We start from the raw sequence: 27,172 nt of genomic DNA on the forward strand, positions 1-27,172 counted from the left end.
GTGAGGGGGGCGGCGGCGGGTCGGGGTCCCGTCCGAGGATGCTTCATTCACGACTCGCTGCCCCGCGAGCTGCAGGGGCCGGGACCGAGGGGTCCTGCGCGCTCAGGCCGCCGTTGGGCTTTGCCGTGTGGCGGGGGGCTCCGTCGTAGGGGTCACGCGCCGTCCCCCTGGCCTGGCGAGGCGCGGGGTCCGGAACCGGGCGGTCCGGTCGTCCTCTGTCGGTGCGAAACCGGACGCCTTTCTGGCCTCTCTTTTTCTGCCCGAGGAAAACAGAGGGCATCGAGGCGTCGGGTCTTGTATCGTTGCCGGACACCTTTATTTCTCGTCAAGGAAGACGATTCAAAACCCAGTGCCTTGATGCCATCTGTTTCTGTCTTCAAGAGAAATAGGGGATGTAAAGGTGTCCCGCAACAGTACCAAACCCAACGCCTTGATGCCCTCTATTTCTGTCTTCAGCAGAAACAGGTGTTGGGTGTTGTATCGTTGCTGGATGCCTTTATATCCCCTCAAGAAAAATAGAGGACATCAAGGTGTCCAGCAACAGTAAAAAACTGGGCACCTTGATGCCCTCTATTTTTCTTGTCAAGAAAAACAGAGGACATAAAGGTGTCCGGCAACAGTACAAAACCTGATGCCTTTACGTCCTCTCTTTCTCTTTGAGACCAAGATTTCCCAGAGACGTTGTACCTTGGGTGCACAGCAGGTCTTGTGGGAATTCAGCATGGGTCTCCTGGGTACCTTGACCACAATGGCAGCACTGGGTTCACTACTATCAACTGACATGTTACTGGATGACTTGGTTTTGTAGACATCAGGCTTTTAAAAAATAAGAGAAAAATAGAGGACATAAAGGCTTTGCGTTTTGTATCGACAGAGGACAACCGGACCATCCTCCATGATGGCCACCCAAGGCAGGGACCATGCCCGTTTTTATGTCTGAAAACAGCCGGGCGCGCTGTGGGTACTGCTGTAAACAAAGAGGATCCTGTGATTTTAAAGATGTGAACGTGTTCAGTTTAAAACTTGGTCTCTTGTACAAAGGTATTTATACGCACGTCTCCTGCGAAAGGGTATTTGCATGAATTATTGGGAAGGATTCTGCTGTTTAGGCATTGTTTGTCATTCTGTCTTTAAAGAACTCGTTGCAGGCCAAGCTTTGTATAAGTCATCCTCGTACATTAAGGTTTTCCTTAGGATTTTTGCCTAAAATCTATTGCCGCTACTAAGAGTTCAGGCTGCGTGGACAAGACGTTGATCATTTTGGCTACTGCATTGTTTCACCTTGCTCTGAGTAGGATGAGAGATGGTGTTTACAGCTCTCTGTATGTATTAACGCTCTCCCCTTTGCCACCAGAACTGCAGCTACATTTTGGCAAACTTCAGAAAGAGAAATGTGGACATAGCAAGTCTGGGTAGTGCAACTGGTGAGAATTTAAGGGGATCTGGATGAGGCTTCTGGTAACATTGTGACCACCTGGCTTGATTCAGACTTTGGTTTCATTTATGGTATTTTAGCTGATGTTTCTGTATTGGCCTATTGAGAGTTTGCTTTCTCCTTCCAGGCAGGAAGTCTCTGACTGGAGCATTCTCAGTTCTTGGAGTTTTGATATGGAAAAAATAAAATAAATGTTCAAATTGGTTATTATTGCATACTCTCTTGGGATTTTCTATTTCCTTAACATACTGCCAAGCTGTCCATTTGGAAATAAACAAATCAGAATGTTGTTATGTTCGCTCTAGATAGACAATCCCTGCCACAAGAAATTCACTGTTTTTCAACTAGAAACTCTCTAGCTTATTGTGAATAAATGTTCAAAACCAACCAACCAAACAAGGCAATAGCAGTTTCTACTCCCAGAAACCATCATCATAGTGGGGGTGATGTTGTTTATGTATTTGTATCCTTTATTTTACCCCACACATAGCATGATCGGATTTCAGGCTTAGCAAAAGTTTGTTCTGTTGCAGGAAGAAGGACTCGTCAGTGGGTGACAAGGGGGTCCACGTGTTGTCTTGAGCCATCCTTGTGGATAGGGGAAATGAGTCCAAACTAAGTACAAGCAGACAAGATTCGTTGACTTGTATGAACTTGCAGAAACTTATGTACTTGGTGGGGCTTACAAATGCACTTGAACAAAATCCAGTCATTTTGTACACACACAAACACACAAATCTATTTACAATTCCTTAGGATTTAAAAGGTTTGAAAATTGTTGGAGGGAGAGATTTGCAATGGGAGGTGCAGGGCTGAGGGAGTGGTGGTGTTCTGGACTGCAGTGGAAACAGAAGACTTTGTGGTGAAGGAGAAAGCTTTTAAAAAGTTTTAGAAACTAAGCGTAAGCTTCTTTTTAGAAGAAAACTTGCAATGCTTCCTGCGCTCTGGGTTTCTCAGAAGAAGAAACAGAGTTAAAACTGGAATGGTTGCAAAAACAGAGATTGCTATCACCCTGCTCCTGTATATATCCAGTTAGAGGGCAGGTTCATCATATACCTTTGAGGGACAGTACACTTTGTCATTGGATTTAACTTAGATAAGTAATTGGGGTGCCCCAGTGATTTGCATAAAATATAGTCATGCTGGTAAGGCAAGGTTCTTTGGGTAGATGTGATATCTTTTATTAGACTGACTAAATAGATGGAAAAAAGTTCTTTCCCAGCTTTTGGGCACAAATGCCCTTCTTCAGGCTGGTTGTGTTTTCTTAGACATTTTTTGTTTAAAACGCATTTCTAATGATAACTTGAGGGTTTTTCCTGTTTACTTCCCAAGCCACTTTAAATATTCTTGTGGTTTTATCATTATGAAATACAAATGTAGTTGTCAATTTATCCTCTCAAAATTTTTGTGAGGCAAGAAAATATTACAGTAATAAGCAGCTCAAATTGTAAAACCGTGGCAAAAAGGCTAATGCAATCAATGGGCAGAGGAAGTAGGAGCTGGGAGGTGATTTTACTTGTGTGCTCTGCCTTGGTGAGACTCATGCTGGAATTTTACATGCAGGTCAGGTATCAAAAGGGATGTTGAAAAACTGGGGAGTATGCAGAAAATTGCCACAAAAAATTACAAGGGCCAGAGAAAGTGTTCTGTAGTGTGAGATTTAAGCTCACTCCATTTAGTTTATCAGAAAGAAAATTGAGAAGTAATTGATTACAGCAGATAAGTATCTTTATAGGAGAAAGTACTCAGTACTTAATCTAGTGGAGAAAGCCATAGCAGAAAGAAATGGCTGAATACATTCAGTGGGGAAATAAAGCACTGTGTTTTAATAGTGAATGTGACTAAGCATTGGAACAAATAAGTCAGGGAACAGGTAGGTCCTCCATCTCTTCGGATCTTCAAGACTGGCAGTCTTTCTGGAAGATGTGCTTTAATCAAACCCAGGCTATTGCACTTGGGATAGGAGTACCTGTGAAGTTGAAGGATGGATAGTATACAGAAGACCAGAATTTCACAGAGACATTGTGCCTTGGGTACACAGAAATTCTGTAGTAGAGCTGGGAATTCAGCACAGGTCTCCTGGGTACTTTGACAACAATGTTCACAACTGTCAACTAACATATTACTGGATTAATTGGTTTAGTAGACATCAGTCTTAAAAAAAATAACGTATTTTGAAGCAGGGGTGATAAGTCGGTAGAAGCTTTGATCGTTTTTTAAAAAACCCTGCATAGTGGAAGGAAAGTGAAGGCTAGTCCTTGCTGAGCAGCAAGGTAAGTATGTGCCTGAATCTAGGCTAATACAGTAGGCTAGGAAGGGATGTGAGAAGTGAAGTGGCAATGCTGGTTGTAGATATAGGAATGAAGAGCTTTGACTGCTATAGAAACTCCATGCCCACCTAAGTGTAATGTACAAGCAAAAGGCAAGGAAGATTCCTGTTTTACTTGATAGATATTACGTGTCCCTCCGTGTTTTACCAAGTGGTTGGGCACTTCATTTGTTCACAGGAAACCAAGTAATGATTGTAGCTACCAACATCTCTACTCAAAAGACAGTATAGATGTAAAACTTTATTTTCTGTCTGTGTTGGATCAGCTGCCTTAGCAGAAGAGGAAGGGGAGGATCGAAGTGGGGAATTGGAACAAAGTGCTTTAATTTAGCCAAAAGATTCTCCCTTTAAATGGGGAGAGGGAAGTAGACTGATGCAGGGATGGCTCTTAAGCAGTTAGACCTGCCTAAGCATTCAGGGAGATGCTGGTTAAACTAGCTAAGAGCCATGCAGCCCATCTGTTATAGTTAAAATCCCTTCTTTGTTTTGCTTTGTTCTACTACTAAAATTAAATAGCACTTTGTTTTTAAGTAGCTGTTTTGAATTGTCAGAGTGTCATCTTCTGAAGGGATAGACTTGCAGGTAACTGAACCCTGCTGAGCCTGTAAAGTTGGCATAAAGTAGTGCCAAGGGCCCAGAGACTCAGTCTAAAGACAGGAGAATTGCAGGATTCCATCCTGGGACAGGTGAAGGCAAGAAGTCTAGTATCCGAGGAAGGACCAAGAGCTACCACGTACTAAAAATAATCTGTGTTGTGTTTAATGCCAAAGGGTCATATTAAGTAACAGCAGGCTTCAGTACATCAGGCAGTATTTCTGTGGTTTTGTGCGCTTTCTTTGAGAAATGTTACTGATGGTTTCAAAGGCTCCTCCTGGCTGTAAGTGGTGTGGAGGAGAAAGATAATGTCTTTGTGAAGGGAAGAATAGTAAGCCGTGGTAGCTTATATACAGTCAGTTCTGTGAAGGCAGCAATCAGGATTGCTTCACATGTGATCAGTGGACACTTTTCTGGAACGGAAAGCTAACCATAGATGTGAATTCTCAGTAAAGCTATGAGATGCCAGATGTCTCTGTAATGCACAATTCAAACAATGTAGAAACAATAATTTTGACAAGTTTAGATCTATGTGTGGAAATGGTGGAAGAGATTTATTTAGGCTTTTTGCATTCACTTGCTTTCTGGTCCTGCAAACCTGAGTTGAATGCTTATTGCTGCAACATTAAGATTGCTAATGTAGAAGTAGTGGTGATATCTAAGAGCCTGCAAACACTCTAGCTCTGGTAAAACCCTCAGGGTTTGTGTTGCTGTAATCATAGCATTTGGTTTAATTTTAATATGTAGCCAGTGTTCCCATGTGTTAGAGAAACCTGGAGCAGAGCTGATGAGATTAGAAGGCAGAGGTGCCCAACCTCTAGTTTGCAGGCTGAATGTGGCCTGTGGGGCTCCCTACAGTCGAGAAATTTGGCACCAGGGAAGCAGTGCCAGCATTGATTGCAGGGTCAGGCCATGTCTGGATCTGGTGCACAGCATCGGGCCATGGACCTGCACTGAGTGCTGTCCCCACTCTGAATCTAGCCTGCAGACTGACCCCACCTTCAGGATCTGGCCCATAGACCAGCCCCATGCCTCTCATGTGTCCCACAGACCCAGAAGGTTGAGCATCACTGGCTTAAATACAATAATGAAGTAATAAACTTTGGAAGTAGCAACCAGAGAGATGAATGTGTAAGTCTTGTTTTGTTTGGCGCCAGCATTGTAATAACAACACCTACCTCATGTAGCATTTTTCATTAAGGGAGCTCTCAAAGGCAAAGAGCGCAGTACAGGCAGTCCTCGACTTACAACCTTTTGAGTTACAATGTTTCGCGCTTACAAGGTTTATAAATTGACACCGTTTCAACTTTCTGACGTCAGTTTTGACTTTGCAACGCTTGATCTGACGCAACACGATGTCAGCAAACAAGTTCGCTGCATTGCCCATGTCCCTGGAGAACATCTCTCCAAACTTGTTTGGACACTTTCTTTAAAAAAGCAGACAAGGCTCCAGAAAAACCTGCAGCCAGGACTCCTGAGAAGACTCCAACCAAGAGCCCTTCAAAAAGTCCAGCAAAGTCACCTCAAAGACATCCTTCCAAATCAATATGTTTGCTATTTACAATATAAATCCATTAATGTAGCTATATTATTCATCTATAATTGATTGAATACAAAATTAGGGTTATTTTTGGTGAAAATAGGATATCGGGTCTTGGTTCAGGAACCAATCCCAATTTATAACATTGTTTCCTATGGGAGAAACGGTTCCAAGTTACGTTTCGATTTAAGACGCAGTTTTCAGGAACCAACTGTGTCATAAGTCCGAGGACTGCCTGTAATGATATTTATCCCCATTTTTAAGAGAGAGAAATGTAAGCACGAGCAGTGCAGTGACTTACCCACGCTCACCTGATAGGCTGCAGCAAAGCTGGCTATAGGACACAGGTCTCCTGAGTCCAATTCTGTCCTCTTGAGCACTCTGCCTCTTTGCGCTAGTATTTTATCACTGTTCTTTGGCATTGGTGCTATCTAGTAACCTGACAAACAAGTTGGGCTTGTATGTTCATACTTCACTTTTATCTTTGGATGACTCCAGCACTATGTACTTTGTTCTTTGCTCCTGAAAGGAAGTTGGATGTGGCCTGATTTTTCAGAGACACTGAGTACCCATCCCGAGGCCTAGATTGCACTTAAAATTTTGTTAGTATAGCTACTGTAAACATAGCTTATGCCAGTAGAAAAAAAGTTGTTGATCTCCTCATTACCAACTAAGTGAAATAAACGATGTCAGCAAAATCTGCCTTCTGCTGATGTAACTGCATCTCCACTAGTGCTTTTGCAATCAGTTCATGGATCTATTGGATGTGATATTTTTCTAATTGACATTGCTATGCTGGCAGACATTTCTAGTGCAGGTTTGGCGTTATCTTCAGAGGAGTTACTGACTTCAATGTTACAATATGTGAAAAGATGACACATGGTTGTAAATTGGAGTGTTCTGGATTATATGATCAGCTACACTTCATGCTTCAGCTTTGTGGAAAAGTTCAGTTGGTGTTAAAATAATACGCATTTAGTCTCGAACAGTGTGGATGAATGTAGTTGTGAACACCATTTTTCAGTAGTTGTGGTTCTGAAATAAGAGTCTTGGCTTTTCTACCAAGAACAATATTTTCTTTTTGGAAAAAGGAGAACATATTACCAGTGTAAAAGAGGGGAGGTCCAAGGCAATAGTCAAAACAGAGATCTTTTGATGGAATGATACAAGAGAAGATTGGTTAAGTCCAGGCTCTTTTGAAAATACCTTTAGAAATAAATTGATCCATCTTGAAACTGGAAAAGCTTGATTGGATCCCATTTCTGATTATAAATGCCAGCTGTTAGGTATGTGTTCTACTTACTGAAGTTGCAAAAAGGTGTTTGAAAGGAATGGTTCAGTCTGTCCGAGGTTGTTTGTATGAAAGGCCACTAGTTTGCTGTATTCGGCACATGGGGTGTAGGTAGATGGAGATTTACTACTTGATGTAGATTCCATCTTGCTCAGGTGGGGAGGTGAACGCTCTCTATTTTGATCATTTGTGATGCTCTGAAAGTCGCATCCTCAGGGACTTCAGTTTTCAGAAGTTTCTCTGAAAAAACAATGCTGACTCAGTATGTTCAAGTACTGGAAATTTCCACTTTACACGTAAGACCTCCTGTCCAAATTGGCAGATTGAAGGCTTAATGTACTTGTTTAAGATTTCTAACTGCAGTGGTTTTTCACTTATGGAAAAGAGCTCTGTATGTCATTCTTTAGAACAGGGGTTTTCAATCTTTTTTGGTTGGTGTACCCCCAGTGGCTGGTGGAGAAGCAGGAAGTCCCCTGGCAGGGGGCAAAGTCCCTGGCGGCTGATTGATGATGGAAAACTAGAAAAGTGCTGGCGGTATACGGTGGCAGAAGCGCCAGCAGTGCACAGTGCTGGCGAAAACAAAAGCAGTGGCAGTGCACAGCGGTGCAAGCGGCACAAAGCGCTGGCAGTCCTGCCCTCTGATTCTCTGCGCTGCTGCTGCATACCCCCTGGGGTCTTCCCAAGTACCCCCAGGGGTACGCATAGCCCTGGTTGACAACCCCTGTTTTAGGAGGTATTTTTAACATGAAAACTGGGTTTCCTAACTAAACTTCTTTCATAGTTGTTGGACCCCCTAAATAGGCCTTTATCTGAGCTTAATTTATCTCTCTCATTTGGAGGGTATCCAAAAAGATATCCAAGATCTAGTTAGATAAAGGAACAGCTGAGCACAGACTAGTGCATATAAACTTGATTGAACCCATGCCCAGAGGAGGGGTTGAATAAAAAGTGAGATAATGAATAAAGACTTTGCTGAGCAAAGATCTGATATGTCTGGTTGCCTCTATTTGGAAGGGCTCAAATAATGAAAAGCCAAGTGAGGCTGTTTTTAGATTGGCATTTGAGAGCTTTGGGAAAGCTCAAGAATGTAGATATGCTTGATCCTTATAAAGAAGTAAGGGTAGGAAGAAATGTGAATAATTCCACTTTCAGAGATCCATACAGATCTGATTTTTTTGTTTTTACTAATACCAAGAGAACACAGCTCTTTCAGAAGTAAAAAGCAGCATAAGCTATCCCTTCTGATACTGTCAGTGGTGTATTTGTTCAAACGCAGTATCATAAAGCTGGTGGAAGTGGTTGCTGAGTAGTCGAAGACTGGATTGAACGATAGCTGCAAAGTATCAAAATCCCTGGCCCAACCTAGCTTTATCTGCTGAGACTGCTGAAGGTCTTTTCTGCTTCAGGATCTGCTTTGTGAAAACTAAATGTGGGAACTTTTTGTTTGGGAAACCAGGCATCCTACTAGCCAATATAAGGGCTTAAGTGATGGATATTTGAGGTGGGAATTTACAGATGGGGAGTGCAGCTGTTTGGCGCGGGGGTGGGTGGACTGCTGTAGTATGTGTTCCTTCTCCTAGTTCCCAACCTGTTGAACGAAGCTCTGGCTGCGTTTCTGGTCCTGTATGAGGGCTGAGTATCACAAATGCGCTAGTCACAAATGGCTGACTCTTTTAGAGAATGCCATTTGGTCTGGTTTGTTTGCGTGAATATGGTGGTTTATATGGAGGTACTACCTGGCTGAATATCTGGAGTTTTTAGTGTTTTCATACCAATGTGGTAGGTAGTTTTGGGGATTCAAAAAACATTTTTTTTTGTTTGGTAAAATAAAAGTGGAAAGGGGTTGAGTTGGAATGCCAACAAAGCTAAGAAAAATGTACTCGGGACCTGGGGTTTTGTCACTGATTGTGCAAGTTAAGTCAACACCCCTGTTTAAAAAAATAGTTATTTTGTACCACTTGCTTTTCACAGCACCTTGTATTGCTTAAAGTGGGCATAATTACAAGTCCTAAAAGACAGATCAGTGGTCTACCCAGTGTAACAGTGGGAAAGAAAAGTGGAAACCTGTATGCTTTTGTAAGTGATTAGCAGTATTCATCTAAAAGTCATATTTAGTTATTGAGATATAGTTGCAAGTATTTTGCTGACTAGAAAGCTTCTAAATGATTCTCAAGCACGCAGTTTTTTTGTTCCCATAAAACATGCTCCAAATTCTTGGTCTTTTAGCCTTAATGTTTTCTTTTAATGGGCTCACATCCGAGCATCCAAAACAGACAAAACATAGCATCATGTTAAGTTAAATGGTTCTCAGTAGACAACATACAGCTCTCCTTTTTGCAGCAGTCCACCAGCCATCCGTAACCCATCATTTACCATGAAGTTAGGCAAATTGGTAAATTTAGGCTCAGACTTTTTCAGGAGAAGAGAATTCTATAACTAGGAAATCTCTGCTGAAAATGCTTAGTCTCCAATCACCTAAAGTGGACATTGACAGGTTGTGAATAAAGGCATTTTGTCAGCTTAAGACATTAATGTAAGTGTAGTAAAGTATGTACGCTAATGTGAGTGTGGCGTAAGGCGATGCTTGTGAGTAACAGGTAACATCTTGAGGTTAGAAGGCAGGTATTACTCTGAATTTTGGAAGTCATATTCCGGTCCTCCAGACTCATGAAGAGCAGAAGGACATTTTCAAGTTTAAATAGGCTCTTTAATCTGTGTATAAACGTAGAACTCCGTGGATTTTTGAGTTTGATTCTGTTTCCTCTGCAACAGGTGACAACCAAACGTTTCGGTGAAACAGCTATAAAAAGGAGAAGGCTGGAAAGACTCAAGCTGCAGGAACTAGAGCAAGAAAGAGAAAGGGAAAAAGAGAGGGAGGAAGAGGAGGCTGAAAGGTGAGAGACTTATTTTCAGTGAGTGTCCTACTTCTTTGGATTTATTACCACATCTTCTTCTTGGGTAAATCCCAAGAGACAAATACCATGAATTCCATTCTGATCATGTTAAGGATGGAGGAGATGCAGGTTGGGGAGTTTACACTGAGTGCTAAATGTTGTATTTAATTCATCATGTGTAATGGAAGTGAAATAAGTTTGTTAGTTTAAAAAGGTAGGAATCAGATGAAAGGCACTAGTAAAGGGAAGGAGTGGTAATAAACTTAGTGCAGGGAAATAAAGAGATTGTGTTTGTATAGTCTTGAATTGTCCAGAGGCCTAAACCTCCCAATGAAAAGGTATTGTTCTCCCCTTTGATCTCTCTCCTTACATGTCCGTGAATTAAGTTTTTTTTATCACTATTGATATATCAAATGTCATTTAAAAGAATACTTTTTTGAAGTCTGAAGAAGGCTTTTCTGCAGTAAATCTATAAATTAACCCAAGAAGGTGGCAAAATACTCTGGACATGTTTCCAGTATCAGAACATAAGGTTACAGATATGAATTGGTCCAAGTCTAAAGGCAATGCTTAGCTGTGTTGTTTTAGTCAAAGTGGACCTCACAACATTGCTACTGTTGGAGCAGTGTTGTAGGAAAGAGCATCACATATATATGTATATGTTACCAGACTCTTCAGGTTTATCCAAGAGGGTAATCTACTGTCATTTTGGATGTGTGGTTGAGGGGAAACCAGAAATCATGGTTTCTTGTTGGCTACAATGCCAAGAATTAAAATTATACAGCCTCTCTGTCATGAAGTAAAGCTAGTATCTGACATAGAACATGGGACGGTAGGCTTCTACATAGTTCAGCATTGTCTGGAAAATCCCCATGTACAAATTCATGCTTCATCTATTTTTTACATCCTTTCCAATGGTGTTATGGGAGAGCAGCATTGGTAAAATGTATATGAAAAAAAGTAATTATATACTAAGATTTCAGAAGGAGTGTATAAGCTCCATCTTGCCTGACATAAGTGATTAAGCCAGGAACATGCATATTGATATAGAAATGCTATTTAGGATGCTAAGTTTGGTAACCGTAATGTTAGATCAGGGGTAGGCAACCCCTGGCACAGATGCCAGAGTGTGGGACACAGGCATTTTGCCTGGCATACACGCCTTGGGGCAGATGGTGGGGAATGGGCAAGGGCTTCGCTGCCAGAACAAAGATTGGGCCCCTGGTGGCTCCATCAGCCATCCACCCCAACACGCCGGCATCTTACTATTCAAGTTGTGGGTGTTTTTGGCACTCTGCATGACAATGTCGCTGACCCCTGTGCTAGATCAATTCAAAACCTAATCTAATACCGTTGTTATTTGAATAGTTTAATTAAGCCAATTAGGTTTGATAGGTGTATATGTCCACTTTTTGTTCCTGGGATTTCTTAGACTTTTGTGAGATGCTGTATTGATTGTGCAGAAAATTTATTTTCAGTAGAATATAGAGAACTTTGTACAATCTTGTTAAAATGTTGACTTCAACTTGCTTTCCTAGGGAAATCATAGAAATTAAGGGCTGGAAGGGACTTTGAAAGATCATTGAGTCCAACCCCCCTGCTCTGGGGAGGAATGCTGCTGAGATCAAATGATTCCAGCAAGGGGTCTCTCCAGTTTTCACTTGAAGACCTCCAAGGTTGGGGACTGCACCACCTCCTTGGAAGTCTATTCCAAAATGGGAACTGTTCTGTAGAGTCTCTAACATGGGCTAAATCCCTATTAATTTGTAGACGAGTTTGGCTTGCCTAAGGACTGTAGGTTTGGATCAAAGAGGTCATAAACTTTAGTCATCAGTTCTAACATAAAAAAGAGCAGGTGCAGGGGAGGAGGAACAACATTCCAGTCTTTGTGATATAGAAGAGACTAAAATATTAACAATGTCTGTACTGTAGAGAGACAACGTATTATGAAAAATTTAAGAACACAAGACATTTCAGGAGAGAGAGTCAAAACCAGTCCTAAATCTGTGGATCTATTGGATGTATGTTGGTTGCCATTGACTTTACACATACTGCTCTAGGAGAGAGGATTTCTTAGTGCTAACAGCTGTTGGGTTCTCAGCATTGAGCCACTTGCTGTTAGCATGCTACAATCCTACCTCCCAGCATCCAGGAATTAAAATGTAAAATGAGTGTCATCTAAATTGTCCCATATTAATAATTACCTAGAAAAAGACGTGATGATGAAAAAAAAGTTGGAGAAAGAAAAAGGAAGGCTAAGCTCAAGAGGAGAGAACAGAGACAGATAGATCGGGATGAAAAACGCCCAAGAAAGCAGCAGAAGGTAACAGCTGAAGAAGAGCAGTGGCCAGAGAATATGCCTGAATGGGAAGAGAGGAAATATCTACTAGCTCAGAGAAGAGTGGAGTCTGTAAGGCTGCTTACAGTGCTGTTAAACCGAGTAAAAGTAAGACTATTTAAACGAACATTCTAAGTTTAAAGGACATTTATTAGAGCTTGAATAACTTACCAGACACCTGATGGCCAGATGCTGGTTAGAAAGATGGTTTGGGATTCTGGGAGTACTAGCATGTGTTATTCATAAGGTAGCACTTTGCACTATCAAAACACTGTAACCTCTCTGGCAGTCCAGGAAATACTGTCAAACTGTTCATTTTTTCTTTTTCTTCCTTCTCTTCATTTATCTTTCCCCTTTCCTTCTCCTTTCCCATTTGCCTCTGAACATTCACAGTATAGCTCAGCTCATGAAACACTGATTTAGCCTTTTCTCACACCTATTTATAAGGAAAATGGTGGTGTGATTCTAACCAGAAATCTGTTCTTTGTCTTTGCTCAGTGGTTTCATCTCTGATATTGGACTCTGCCCAATAGGTGTCTGATAAATTAAAAGCAGACCCCTGGTTCTCATTACCATGCTGAAAAAGATGTGTAATTACTGTGCTAAATCCCAAGCCAGCACTCCAGGAAAGGAGGTCTCGACTACTTTTGCATCCTCTTCTCCTATGAATAACTCTAGTTACTGCATCTGCTGCCAGTCACGGCTTAGTCAAGCAGCAGAGTAACCTGAATAATGTCAGGTACACCTCCAGTGTTCAGCCTTCTGTGGGCAAGCAGCGAAACTGATGCTTTTTGTCAGTTTCACTCTGCTGCTGTTTTAGAAAATCTGTTCAGCAGTGTGGAATTACAGAAGTCTGCCTACAGACTCACTACTTTGCTTCATATTTGGATAAAGATTGTAGTTATATGGGCTAGCTTTTGGTTTTTTTTTAAATGAAAGCTCAAATGCTACAAAGACTTGTATTCCATCATTTGCCAAGGGGAGGACTTGCTACAGGCCACTGGCAAATGTTTTGTAGTGTTTCTTTTTTAAAACACTAATGCTTAATATTTCTTGCAAGTTATTGGAGTCCTTCCCTCTCCTTCCCAAAAAAAGTGCCTGCCAGAAGTCACACTAACTTGCCTTTTGACTTTTAGTGAAGCATGACATCAGTCTTCAAAAGCTATCACAAAAAAGTAGTTTAGAGCAGTGTATCTAATTATTTGTATTTAATAAAATGTTCCACTTACAAAATGCAGAAGTTAGACTTAGCAGAATTACCAAAGTTAGTGGGATTCTATAATCAAGCTGGGGAAAAAAAATATATTTTAGTGGTTTCAAATCACTTATATCCCAACAAGACAGGTCATTTTATTGAATGGAAAAATATTTTAAATTAAGAGCCCAGCTTTGTGAGGCAACAGGAGGGCTGAAGAGTTTGGTTTGATTGGGTTTTGAATTAGGTCAAATTGTGCCCTTGGTTATATCTGTGCCACTGTCTTAACTGTGGCAGCACTGAGTTAACGACAAGTTGGTTTGTAATTTAGCTCAGTTTGCTCTGATATAGCTCAAAGAATTTTTTCAAGTTCTGTTTCTTTGCTCTGAACCAACACTCTCTTTCTCATGATTTTTTCCCATTTTGTTTGAAGGATTTTGCACAGTTGACCAGCCAAAAAGTGGAGCCTTTACTGGACCTTGGAGACTTAAGGAAAGATCACTTTCCGGAGACAGAGTTACGAACTGCACAGAAGGAGCAGAAAGACTTCCATTATTTTGGGGAGCAGAAGCGTGGGGAAAAGTTTAAGTATCGGTTATTTCAAACAGATGGCTCTTCATTTAGTGAGAGAGAGTGGGAGACTAAGCTACCTGCATCATCTTGTCATATTGTGAGGACTGTCTTAAATGATCCTGCTCTAACCCTGAGCTCTGGTAAATTAACTACAGCGGACAAGTACAGCTTCTCTGAAAGTGGTTCTTTACAGATTACAATTACTCAAGACTGTAAGCTCATAGAGTCTCTTGATAGAGAGAACTCCCCTGCTTTGAATGTAGCGAACTCACAAACAGCGTGTGATACAGGCTGCCGCAAAAAGCAAAAGGTTTATGAAACTGATGAATTCATACACTATTTATTAAACTACTATCAAACCCCACGGTATGCACGTGTCTGCCTACAGCCAAAAACTGCTGTGAGCAAGTCTTGGTGGCAAAGGGTGGTGTCGGATAATGGCAACAGCTTTCAGATCAACTTGAGGAACAAGTATGGGCAGCATCTCGCTGAGAAGAGTTTTGTACAAAATCTGGATGAGAGAACTTGCAGCGGGGATGACAGTTATAGATGGGAGATCACCATTCAGAAATCAGAGCCTACATTGGGAACGTCCAAACATAAGACCTGTTTTCAAGGGTTCACAAATAACTTCCAAATACAGTGGAATGACTCGCTCAACACTGGCAACTTCCCACGTGTAGAACTGAACAATTCCTTTGGAGGCACCAGCCTTGGTCATAATAAAGAATCCAAACAAGACAGTAACAGCAGGAAAGTTACTCTGCCATACAAGCCATCTGGGTCAGCATACAAATTAAACGAATTATTGGAAGAGATTAGTAGTGATTCTGAATACTTCAGTAGCTTAGTAAAGAGAACGGAGAGAAAATCTGAAAAGGTTTTCAGTGATGGTAACAAATTATGCTCGTTCATGGGAAAGGAAGAGAAAAAAATTCTTGTCTGTGTTAAAAATGCAGCTCAGAATGATGAAGACAGTGAATCCAAAAAATGTAGCTTCTGTTCAAATTCTGTACCTGATGGCTTGACAAAGCAGAGTGGACGTAAGCTTAAAAAATCATGCAAGAGGTCCAGTAGTAAATTAAGACATGAAGGGCAAAGAAGTGAGAGGCGATCCAGGGAGGAAGAGAGACATGCTCACAAAAAGAAAAAAAAAAGAAAAAAGCCTCTCACTAACATTTTATCTGATGAATATGGCTTTTCTGAAACAGATGGTTGCAGACAATTGGCAACTCTAAAAAAGACACAGAGGAAATGTAACAAAGTAGTTCACCACAAAATGAAACTCAAAACGCTTCACACAGTGACAGCAGTCTCAAAAGATGCTGTCTCTCCTGATGCTTCTGCCCTTCAGGGATCTCACCAAAAGGCAGGTAAGTAGAGATACATAAAATAGGACTGAGAGTATGCTTAAATTGGAGAGGTTTATGGTCGCTGATAGGTGAACTTAATCACCAGGGCTATCTATCCTACTTTTTGGAAGCAGTTTAGAGGGAAGAGGATGTCATGCAATGTTTTGACAGTTTAGCTCAGGAAACGCTCCTCTCTTGGTAGCAAAAGTTTTCCCAGGAGATGTAAGAGCCGAATTGGCCATTTACTTGGATGGCAAAGCATCTCTTTTTAATTCACCAGTGTACATTTTATCCCCAGTTTTTAACATGAGCAGCTCATCCCATGTGGGAGAACAAAATGTGCACTTCACCATGCTTACTACTGTGGTAGAAAGCGTAGTGGAAGAGACTACAGCATGCAGCGTAAAGAGGGATGGACGATATGTCTGAGCTGAATGAAGTTCTGTATGGAGGCTGTCTGTTTTCCCAGCAGTAAAAAAATATTCTGGTTACTATTTTCCCTGTTTTTTGAATTCTGATTCAACCTACTGTAGCTCCCACCTAACTGAAGTACATTTCTGCATTTTCTCTCCTGACAAATTCATTTCAATTTTTTTTTCTTCTCCATATTTACAGGAGAGGAGAGGAAATTAATTTTGAGAAAAGAGATGGATTCCAATTCAGCTGTTAGAGGATTCCCTCCATTTCCTGTGGAGATGATTGAGACAAATCCTTGCCCAGACACTGTTTGTGAAGCAGAACCCAGTAGAGGATGCTGAATGCCCGTCAAGTAATGGAAAGCTGGTCTCAAGGCTACTCATGGAAGGAGAAAGTTTCTTGTATAGCTGTAAGAACTGAACTGTAAGGGTTAGTAATTGTAAGCAGTCTAGAATAGCCTGTGTTGCTTAGAGTCTTCCTACATGCAGAAGTGGTAGGACAGTCTGGCTGGTATAAAGAGCCACACAAAAACAGAATCTTTCTAGATTTACCAGCAATATTTAAAAGGACCAAAAAGTTACTCAAAGTCATGGCCAAGTATTGTGGATGAGGACCAGTTGCTAAGAGGTTTGAAGCTTAATAGCTTGAAACCTCCAAGTTTAACTATGTCAGGGAGATATGAAACACCCAAATTCTGGTGTCTGTAATAAGAGCTGAACAGATTGTGCATGAAAACTCTTGTAGAGATGTAATAAATCTCGTGCAGTGCTGCCTCAGTCAGATTGTTGAAGTGGTAGGACTAGAAGTGCTGTGGCAGGTCAGGGATATTGACTTTTTTGGAAAAAAAAGATGGGTGAAATCTTTCTCATTTTCAAATTTGAGAAACAAGCAGGCTAGTCTATTTTAACCTTGCCTGAGCCTCTGGGCTGGAACAGCTCCTCTGCTTTCAATTAGAATTTCAGAAATTATTTGGAAAACTAACAGGCTCTTGGGCTGGTCTGTCTCATTACAGTCCCAGTAGATTAAATGTTCCTCAGATGCTGCATAAGGATATTCTGAAAATGGCACTGATGTTGAAAATAAAAGGGGATGCTTAACATTAGGAGAAGTTACCTTCAGTACGTGCTGGCAGTTGTTTGCAGCAGAAGTTTGAATCTTTTAAAGGAGCAAGTAGGAACAGGACTGCTTAGTTTGAGGTAGCTGACAGGTAATTCATAGGAAAGACTTCTAACATTGCTACATTTCATAATTTTTTTTCAGCATGGAGTTATAAATGTGAAACTGCAGACTAGAAGCTTGAATTAATATCTGTTGTTTGTTCAGTTGTCTCTATTTAGAAGACAGCCACAGCTGCTCCTGGACAAAGTCCCCTTGGGAGATGGAACTTAATTTAGAAAATATACTATTTAAGTTCTCATTTTGGAAAAAAATATTTATTACATGTCAGGATACTAAAGTAATATGATATTGCTGCTTTCATACATAGCATATCATCCATGTTGTAACTTCTGCTCTAATAAATATTAATAAACACTTGCAGTTATTGTTCATGTTAATCGTGCTTTCCACTATATAGTTCTGTGATGATTTCTGTGCAGGTTTTTACCATAAAGATTATTCTCGTTAAAAACATGCCCATACGTTGAGTGCCTTTTCAGGATCATCAATGACAAACGGTTGCTATTCAGACAAAGTACTGTTAAGAATAACACTTACCTGAAAATAATTTCTTAATCAGAATATTGTCCATGTACTTTGGAAAAGTTATGTCTCTGGTTGCTATTTAGACTTTGCTTTCTAGTGTTTTATACAGTTGTAATGGTTACCAGCTATAGAAATGATTTCATGTGTAAATATTTCTGTTTACTGTCATGGCATATCACAACTTGTTTTCCTCTATGCAATATTTTCAGACCAGAAAAGGACTGCCCTCCCTCCTCGTTTAGAAAGGTATATGTGCACATGCTTATGCACATCAGGGTAATATTTACATAGAAGTGACTCTGGTGAGGGAACTGGAACTATTAAGTATAACTTTCCAATGATCTTGCACGATGCCATCGTATTATTTAACAACAAGTAAATATACTTGTCCTGCAATTGCTTGTTGCACCACCTGCCTTCATTCAACTGAAAAAGCAAGTCCTGAACATCAAATTCTTAATTTGGAATAGATACAACACTAATACAGTGAATAGTATATTATATGTGCACTTTAAAATGACAAATGCCAACCTGTTTTACTTCATCATATTAAGATCTAAATTAACTTTATTAGAACATACATTCCAGCTTTGCCCTTTTTATATCAGATTGCACTGTTTAGAACCTACTCTTGCTTGCTTTCAGATCACCTGTTTCTCTACCTTTTCCCCCACACACACATTAGCTGAGCCTCTCTAATTCTGTATTTTGGACCATTTGGTATAAACAACTTAAATTTCATATCATGGGTCAGCATTTGTTTAAATTCCATTTTGAGAATATCTTGAAAGAAATTTCTAAGAATTTGCTTTTAAACTTAAATTTGTAGATGTTTTTCTGGTTAAATCTGTATATTGGTACTGCTGAAGAATAAGCTGTTGTGTCTCAATTATGAAAGTTAAATAATAAAATGTATTTATTTTATGTGTTTTAAATATTAATGTATTAAACTGTGGAAGATAATATTCAGGTAGCTGATCAACAGATGGGTGTTACAGAAACATTTTGTAATTTGATGATTGTATGTAGGGCAAATTCCTTGGTGTTACAATTTGTTAGCCCTTGTACAAACACAGTACAAAAGGATAGACCTTGCCCTGACAAGCAGTAAGATATATGTGCAATCTGTGGAAGGTGTGTACTGCTGTTAGCATCTGATCCTTAAAGTTCATTTTTGGAGTGCTGACCAAAATTTGAGGAAGGGTTGAGCAGCTGCATAGCTTGTGTAACAGTGGAGACCCTGCTTCTGCAAAGTTTTATACACATGGAGAACAAGGAGAGCAATGGTTAGACACATTAGTGAGTCTCTTTAAAATAGCTGCCTTAAGAGGAGTTCGCTAGCTCCTACAATAGGTTCAGGCTGCCCATTTTTAGAGTACCTGGCTAGTGAGAACTGTGGGTGATCACGCCTTTTGTTTGGAAATGGAATGGAATAAGCCAGTTGTACATCAAAGACATTTGGGTGAGTATGCAGAGTTAACTGCGGACCAAAAACCCATGCAAAATAGCTTAATTTTTAAATAACCTTGTCTTACCTCCCTCCTCTTTATATTATTTAAGAGACCTAAATAAAGAACAGAAATGACAGTTGTAGCTCTGCCAGGTACCTCTACCTGTAGCTGGGGCAAAGCAGTGATAGCATTTCTCCAGCTGTTTCAGTTATGCCTGTGAAGTCCTTGCATCTGAGTGCCCCACTCCCAGCTGTTGCCCCAAATAGCTGCTTCAGGAGCTGGCATCCAGAGCACAGAAGTGAAAAGTAGAGAAGGAACTTGTATTCTGCAAGAATGATTTAATTTTGCTGAAATATTTGCACTTACATTTCTGGCATAGTTTTGTATAGCAAGTCAACAGCCCTTTTTTAAATAATTCATTTCTATAACCAAGAAATTTGTAAAAACAATGTTGTTTTCATCTCCTATCACATCTACCTGAGGAGAGATTTCTACTAACTGTTTTACAGCGGTGTGATGACAAGTAGTTTAAAAAAATGGGAGAAAAAATTACTAGAATTTAATCAATTATTATTACACTTCTAAATTTTTCTAGGCAACTTGATCACATCCTCCCTTCTGAGAGCAGTCTTGGACATTTTATAAAACTCAAATGGACTAGAGCATGAAGCAGTAGTGTCAAGATGACTTATTCAGTGTACCAAAACGTATGAATAAGCAGGTTAAGAACTGAATACACAGGATACTGGAAGACCAGGTAAATAAGAGTTCAAATATAAATTCTCTTTGTTCTATAAGGCTTTTCCCTGCTCCTATCTAAAGTCTCCAGGCATAGTGCGTGCACTTTGTAGTCCCAACTTTGTTTTTGTGACTGCTTGTGTAACATTTACTGAGATCCTTCATTACTGAAGCCTATATTCATTTATAATTGAAAGACCTTAAAAGTAACAACTAGTTAAGATAATTAAACAGAGGATAGAGTCAAGTCTCTAGAGGTTTATGAACTTTACAGAGCAGCTGAGAGTGAATCGGGGTGGCTGGCGACGAGATTCTAGTTAGATTCTTTTCTGGTATTCTAGCAGCTGGGTTTACATTATACAGGCACAAGCAACTTCCCAATTTCAGTTTTTTCACACTATGTAGGCTGGAGGTAAGGCCCTACCGCTGCTTCTTCTGCATGTTAACTGATTTCATATTAACAGAGTATGAACTGCCTGGTTTGTTTCTAAATGCTTAGTCATTTCAGCTTGTGATTGTTGGAGAGAGGATCAAGCTGCAATGAGCAAACAATAATGGACAAACAGAATTTCTATCTACATTTCTCCAAGTGCTGCATATAGAGAGAGAACCTGCCTTTTCTGAAGCAACCATCCAAACTAAAGAGAAAAAAATCTCAACCGTTCCTCCAGCAAGTTTTGGCTTTGAGAATACTTTACCTCTCCCATAATGTTATCCACATTCAACCTTAAATTTTGTCTCTGCTTTCTGCCAGTCTTCCAGATACATTGTACCCATTATTCAACTTCTTCAAAAGTCGTCTTCCTCTTGTTACCTTCTTTTACAGTAGACATAGTACATTTAGATAAATTCCTCAAAGCAGTTCACAGTATATAAACTCCATGTAAGCAAGATTGGAAATTGAGGCACAGAAGTTAAGTGTCTCACTTTAACCTGATGAGAAGCAAGAACTCAAGGTCCCACATCCAGTCCTATGCCCTATTGACTGGATATCATGCACACCAGGATGGTATAAAATAGTTGTGTACAACAAAACAGAGCTTTATAATTCTTTTGCCAGGTCCACAGCGTCAGAATGTTTACCCGCAGTTCACAAAAGACTCATACGTGCAATTTAGAGTTTATTTTTTACCTTGGGAGTATTCCCTCAAAGCTGTTTACTTTCAGTCACAGGATTTGACCAAAGAGTAGTGCCTGTTCACAAATCCCAGATATCCTGTTCTGAAATATTTATTTTGGGTACTGCTATTTGGGTTGAGTTCTTTTACCACTCCTCTTCTATACAGAGGAGCCCCTCCATGAGCATGAAGATTCTTTGGAGATTATCAGAGAAGTTTTAGTATTTCCAAGACTACAGTGGCCATGGATGGGCTGTGTCGTGTTTGAAAATAGGCTTTTGTTTTTGTTCTAACCTGTACCCAGAAGCCAGGTATATAAAGCAATGTTTCGCTGTTCCCTCAGTAATAGCTTAAAGCACATGAGACCTTTGGTAAGAAGACTGTTCTCTACTGAAGGGTGTAAGTCTGCAACAGCAAAACAGATTTTATAGCAGTGCTGTAAGAGTACTCACATTCATGTTTTATATTTAGCATTCAGTTGAAGTTAATCTTGGGTCCCAGGTGTGACTCAGACTAATGAAGTTTTATATTTTCCAAAGTGTAGGTTTTGCACTAAGCAGGACAGAGTAAAGATGATACATCTGTACACTTAACATTCAAGACAGTTCCTTTGGATAAAATAGATATACACCACCACTAGGTAAGACTACTTTATTTTCTACCTTTAATAAGTAAAAAGCACTTTTCTTATTTGAGGTAAAACCATTAGAAGTAGTTTGCCTTTAAAGAATACAAATGCCTTTAAAAATAGCAACACAAAGCTTACAACTAGGTTATATATGTCTAGACCCTCATTAGGTAGTTCATACAGTAATACTTTATGAAAATCACCTGTCCAAACAACTATGCTATGTTTTAAGGCCATATTTTACCAAGACACAACAGTATTTTTCAATATAAGAATCAAAGGAAGTCATCAGTTCTTACTACCTCAGGCACTTTTCCCTTCTGTGTACGTACGATGGAAGCTGCTGCCACCTCATGGAATGCATTCACCTTTTTTGCTCTGTTTATATAATATTCCCCTTTTGTTAGGGGTACATTTGTAGGAGTTTCCTGTTCCTCTGCCTGAAGTTATCAAATACCGTCATCAACAGAGCAAGAACTCCTGTTGAGTTAGTTTTCATACAAAACCATGTAGTAGCTGTTACAGAGTACTGAAAGGAAATTTTGTCAGGCTGCTCAGAAAAAGCCAAAATGAAAGCAGGTAACACGTTGCCTTTCTGTAGCATCTTCCACCTCTGTGTGAATACACTCAGGCATAATGCCCCTGTAGCAATGAGGACAATGATGCACAAAGAGTTTAAGTGACTTAGTTTTGCCCCCACAGGAAAAAACCTCCTGACATCTTGGCTTAAGCCACCAGACCAACTACGTACTTTTTAAAATGATTCTACTATAGCTTTAAAAACTTTTAGTAACTCTACGTACCAAACCTTGCCCACTCTTTATTAGCTTGTCATTATTACAACAGTAAAAGGTTATGTGTACATGAGACATAAGCTGCAGGTAAAGGGTAATTAGCGTTCTGCAGAGCTGGCTTACTACAAACTCACACCCTTTAAAAAAAAAAAAAAAAAAAAAAAAAATCTTCAGACTGAAGTTTAACAAACAAGACTGCCCAGAATAAACCCCACAGGCCAATGAACACAGGGGCTGTTTGACTAAGGGAAAGAATTTTAAAAAAAAGGGGGGGGACCCGTGCTGGCTTAATGATACCCAAGAACAGCAGCTGAAAGAAACAAACTAGAGAAAAAGAATTATGTTGCCTATTTGCACACTATCCAAGCCAAATTATTTTGGGGAAGGTGGCATTTCAAGCAGAAACAAGTGGGCCATTTACTCCTTAAAATTCCTCAGAAATGTCTCCGATAGTTAGTTAGGCCTAACAGCAATACTGATCTTTCTCATGGGACAAAGCCATCCTCTAGGTCTCTTGTTTGTATGTGAATTAGTTACTTGATACAAAGAATCCTGTTAATCAGGCATGCACGTGAGCTATGAGATGAAGCAACAAGCTAAAAGTATTTCAAAGACTCGGGTTACACTAGCACCCTTTGCCAGATGCAGTGTGATTTCACTTAGTTTATATTTTGTTACCCTATTTGTTAGGGGGTAACAAAGCCCAAGAGCAGACATGCTTACACAAGCAAGAAGTTGATTGTGTCGGTATAGCTCATTTTGTTTGGGAAACTGATACAAGCAATACTAGGAGACGTGCTCTCTCACTAGTGAAATCTGCATCTGCGGTATGAGGGATGCTGATAGAGCTAGGCCAGCAAGTCTTCTGCGGTTTACAGAAGGTGTAAGAGTCAGCAGCAGTTGGCTTTTCCCCCACGGCCTCCATTTCACATCTTTTGGATGGACTGTTGGATTCAGTCCATGAAGAGTTTTGCTAATGAAAGGTGAATGAATAGTAGTCATGCTCTGAGGTTTACCCTTTCTGGGTGTCCATTTGCTAACCGATACCTAAACCTTTGTAACACTTCAGATGTGTTTTAAAAGTAAAAACAAAAGAAAACATTAATCCAGATATGTGGCTGTGGCAAGTTTTTTGCCAAGTGGTTTAGTCCCGGATTTTAAGCTAGTCAGCTTCACTCAAGGGCACGTGTGTTTCTCTAAAATGTCAGTCTTATCTGACATTAAAATTAATAGGCAAGAACAATATCAACTCAACATCACCATTAAACTTATTATTTATATAGCATCATAGACATATATGATGCATTACTGGAAACCAAAATACATGATTCCTGCTTTAAAGAAATTCTACTATGGTTCAGATCCTACAAATGTTAAATCAAGCACAACTGCTTTTGTGTTTGTAGGCTTGAAGCCCTGGACATTAAACAAAAAGTGCCTGGATTTTTACCTACTTGGTACTAACAGTGTTAGAAATAAAAACAGCACCAACTTTCTAGTTAAAAGTTGCAGCTCAATTTTGCTCAGGTGCTTTTGGAGTATAAAGCATGTTCTTATTATACAGATTTTGTGGAAGCAGTTTCTGGGTTACCAGTTAATTTAGATAAGAAAGTGTTTCCAAAGAAAATGAATTCATTGCAAGTCTGTACCTCATCTGTGTATTGCTGAGACTGCAACTCATAAAACAGAACTGGAATGTTACAAATGGTCCTTTAAGATACAAAAATGAATTGTTCCTCACTGCATTCTCTAGTCTTTCTTTTTTTCTTCTTTTGCATCTGTTGTTTCTTCTTCATCCGAGTACACAGTGGGTTCTTCTCCTTCCTTCAGTAGCTTGCCAACGCAGGGATACTTAACTATAAAAAGAGAAAACGAAAACAGCCTAGGTCATTTGCTTTGTGTATATTCCTTTTGTAACCCGGCTGTGAGGTATAACAAAGATTTTCATGTTGGAGAAAGTTCATCCTGTATATGTAGGTGTATATGAAAGAGGCAATGACTCCAGTGCGGTCACGGTATGAGCTCCCAACTCCAGGATGACTGCTTAACATGGGATTTGCATAATTTCCGAGTATGAAGACCATTCTGGGAATAAACGTGTCTGACCTTTCACAACTATGGTTTCTGACAAGTCACTCAGGGGTATGCAAACATAGGTAATCCTAAGGAATTAAGGGTCATATGTTGCACTTGCAAACATTAAAGCAGCATAATAAGGTGTCCCATTTCTAGTGCTATACTTAAAAGGTTAGCCCAGTGTTCTTGTTTTATTATCATCAAGTGCTGCCAAGACAGCAGTAAGAACTCAGAATATACACAGAATTGCCATCATGCACATAAAGAGCTTTTCAGGCAGACAAATAACCAATATTTACACTTTCTGTTTTATGCAGGTGAAATATGATCCCTTTAATGATCTGGTTTAAAAGCTCATGTGAAATGTAGGGCTGTTATTATTCTTCATCAGTAAAGGTATTAGGTGTGGGAGAATGTAATACGATAATTATCTGCTTGGGCATACGAGGCTACCTGAGCAACCTCCAAACTACAAAAGGGTTCAAGTTACATTTTTTTGGGGGAGGGGGAGGGAAGAGAACAACAACAATAGAAGCATAAACCAAAAAACTTGCCTTATTTAAGCCTTTAACATAATGAGTTGCAAAATAAAAAAGGAGTAATAGTGGTTTGTTTTAAATTAGTTGTTTCTGGGGAGTTAAATATACCATGATCTGGAAAAGGCACGAAAAAGGACTTTTGTGTGTAGGGACACGGATGGGCAGACAGACAGCAGTCCATCCCTGCTTGTTCTGGGGCTGTCATTCACAAAAATGCCATCATCGTTTCTTTCAGTAATCAGGTTTTCAGAAGTGACATAGGAGTCTAAGCTGCATTTTCAAAAATCATTTAAACTCTTTTCAGTATTTTGCTTCTTACCTTATTAGAACATTTATAGACCAAAGTTCAAAAGAGCAACAGGGAGTGAGGAAGGAGCGGAAAATACTCAGCTTAGAAGTAAGATTCATGGCATTAAAATTAATCTTTGAGAAAGTTCAAGGACCTACCAGCAATGTCAGCTAAACTAAACTGCATCAGAAGAAACACAATGCACTTTCAGTCAGATTAACTGAAGATATAAAAGCAGTTTCATCCCTTGCCAGTTTTTAACAGTTTAATATTAGCAAGTGTGACCGACTATAAAGAACATTTTTGTCTCGCCTGTTGCCTTAGGAAAACCCCTCACAAATACGAGAACTTGAAACTGGTTCTTCTCATCTTCTCACTTTCATTACCTTCCCCTTAGGAATTACAACCACACACAGCACAATATTTTCAAATGCACATCTTAATTTTAAATAGGCAATGCCCCTTTTAATTACCTCTGTTATTATATACTAGTTAGGCCCCATCAATGAAAACGGGTTTAAAGTTGCTTACAAGTGAACTGTGATTCCCAGTCTTTCAAGGTTTCTTGCTGTGTGGCATCAAGGTCAGACAGGTCATCATATTCATCTTTGAGAGCTTCTTTATCTAGACAGAAGGTGGCTAGGCCTCTGGATGCATCCCTTCCGGCAAAAATCCCATACGGGCCCTCTTTAAGAGAAAAATATCACTGTCACTGTTAGATAGCTGATATACATTTCTGTCTCTTTGATGATCAAATACAGAAAACTAAAAAAAAAAAAAAAAATGACACTTGGATCCCTTGCTCCAAAGCTTAGGTAAAAGTCACCCAAACTCCAGAAATATTTTAGGATGGATTCTGTTTTGATAATAATGACTCGGATATTTTTCTAAGTAAGGCATTCAGAAACTACCAGTATGTATACGGAATAAAAAGGGAGGAAACCAAACTGGAAGAATGAACAAGTTATGGCATGTGGAGAATGCAGCACGCATGGGAGAGAACAGCAGAAACAAGAAAGGGATTTGGCTTTCCTGGAGCAAGCGTGCTTGAGAAATATAAAGCTAAGATGGCACCTGTAGTGATCATGTGTAGGAACCAGTTGTGTAAGGAAATGAATGGAGGATGGATATCAAAGTCTGAGAAGCAGCAGAAAGCAATGGCATCCTTCTCTTAGAAAAGCTTAGGCCCAGAGAGAGTTAACTAATGAAAGGACTTGAAAGATAGCTGACTGTGGCTGCAGACACTTCAGCTGACCCTTCTTCCAAGGAAAATGATTAGCTAGGAAGCAAGTATCTGGTAAATTTTATGCATCTTCCCCCCCCCTTTTTGCAATGGCAGGATGAACCCAAGTGACCAAACATGCAATTCCCAGTGGGGCAGAGTTGTCTTATCAAGACGGGCTCTTGCTAAACTTCATCAATCATTAACCTATTTGCCAAGCACGCAGAATGTTTGTACCCCTTGAGAAGTAAGAGAAAACTGGGATATCAGGTGTTGTATCCACGCATTAAGAGCTTCTTCGAGGCACCAAATGAAAGGCCGATCGGCTTTAGAGCTGGGGTGTCAAAGATAACACGACCCACGAGGCTGCCTCACGAAGCCCCCAGTGCTGTCCTGGCGGGCCCCCAGCACTTGCCCTACCAGCCAGAGCAGTCCGCGGCCTGTCAACCCAGCCCCACGCCGCAACACGCCAGCCCGCCGCTTCCCAAGCGGCATAACTTTTCAAAAAGGGAAAAAAACACGCCCCCCCCCCGTCCACGCGCGGTTTAAAATCGGCACAACAAAAGCGGGCTAAGCTCAAGCATGGCTATAGCCCATCCCCCCGACTCCCGGGCTTCAAAGCCTGGCGCCGCCGGCTCGGCCGGCGCCCCGCGGC

General features: G+C 40.2%; 1 protein-coding gene and 2 long non-coding RNA genes across 4 annotated transcripts; 2 read left to right on the forward strand and 1 right to left on the reverse strand.

Moving 5' to 3' along the window:
- Positions 1 to 1,047: 1,047 nt before the first annotated feature.
- Positions 1,048 to 2,160, forward strand: LOC109313598. The gene is made up of 2 exons (XR_002102094.1): positions 1,048 to 1,424; positions 1,563 to 2,160. It is a non-coding gene; the product is annotated as an uncharacterized LOC109313598 (long non-coding RNA).
- Positions 2,161 to 6,001: 3,841 nt separating this feature from the next.
- On the forward strand, positions 6,002 to 18,586 carry LOC109313592 (A-kinase anchor protein 17B). Of its 2 annotated transcripts, XM_019540223.1 has the most exons (5): positions 6,002 to 7,485; positions 9,962 to 10,083; positions 12,292 to 12,529; positions 14,050 to 15,562; positions 16,157 to 18,586. In XM_019540223.1, exons 1-5 carry the CDS (start codon positions 7,441 to 7,443, stop codon positions 16,297 to 16,299), a joined length of 2,061 nt encoding a protein of 686 aa, XP_019395768.1. In that variant the 5' UTR covers positions 6,002 to 7,440; the 3' UTR covers positions 16,300 to 18,586. The 2 variants fall into 2 exon arrangements, with proteins under 2 accessions (XP_019395768.1, XP_019395769.1); XM_019540224.1 differs by lacking the exon at positions 6,002 to 7,485 and having other exon boundaries at positions 10,069 to 10,101.
- Positions 18,587 to 21,606: 3,020 nt separating this feature from the next.
- Positions 21,607 to 26,552, reverse strand: LOC109313596. The gene is made up of 2 exons (XR_002102092.1): positions 25,827 to 26,552; positions 21,607 to 24,247 (listed from the first exon to the last, which is right to left on the reverse strand). It is a non-coding gene; the product is annotated as an uncharacterized LOC109313596 (long non-coding RNA).
- Positions 26,553 to 27,172: the final 620 nt, after the last annotated feature.

This window comes from Crocodylus porosus, unplaced genomic scaffold (assembly GCF_001723895.1).
Source record: "Crocodylus porosus isolate Cpor-Errol unplaced genomic scaffold, CroPor_comp1, whole genome shotgun sequence".
NCBI lineage: Eukaryota > Metazoa > Chordata > Crocodylia > Crocodylidae > Crocodylus > Crocodylus porosus.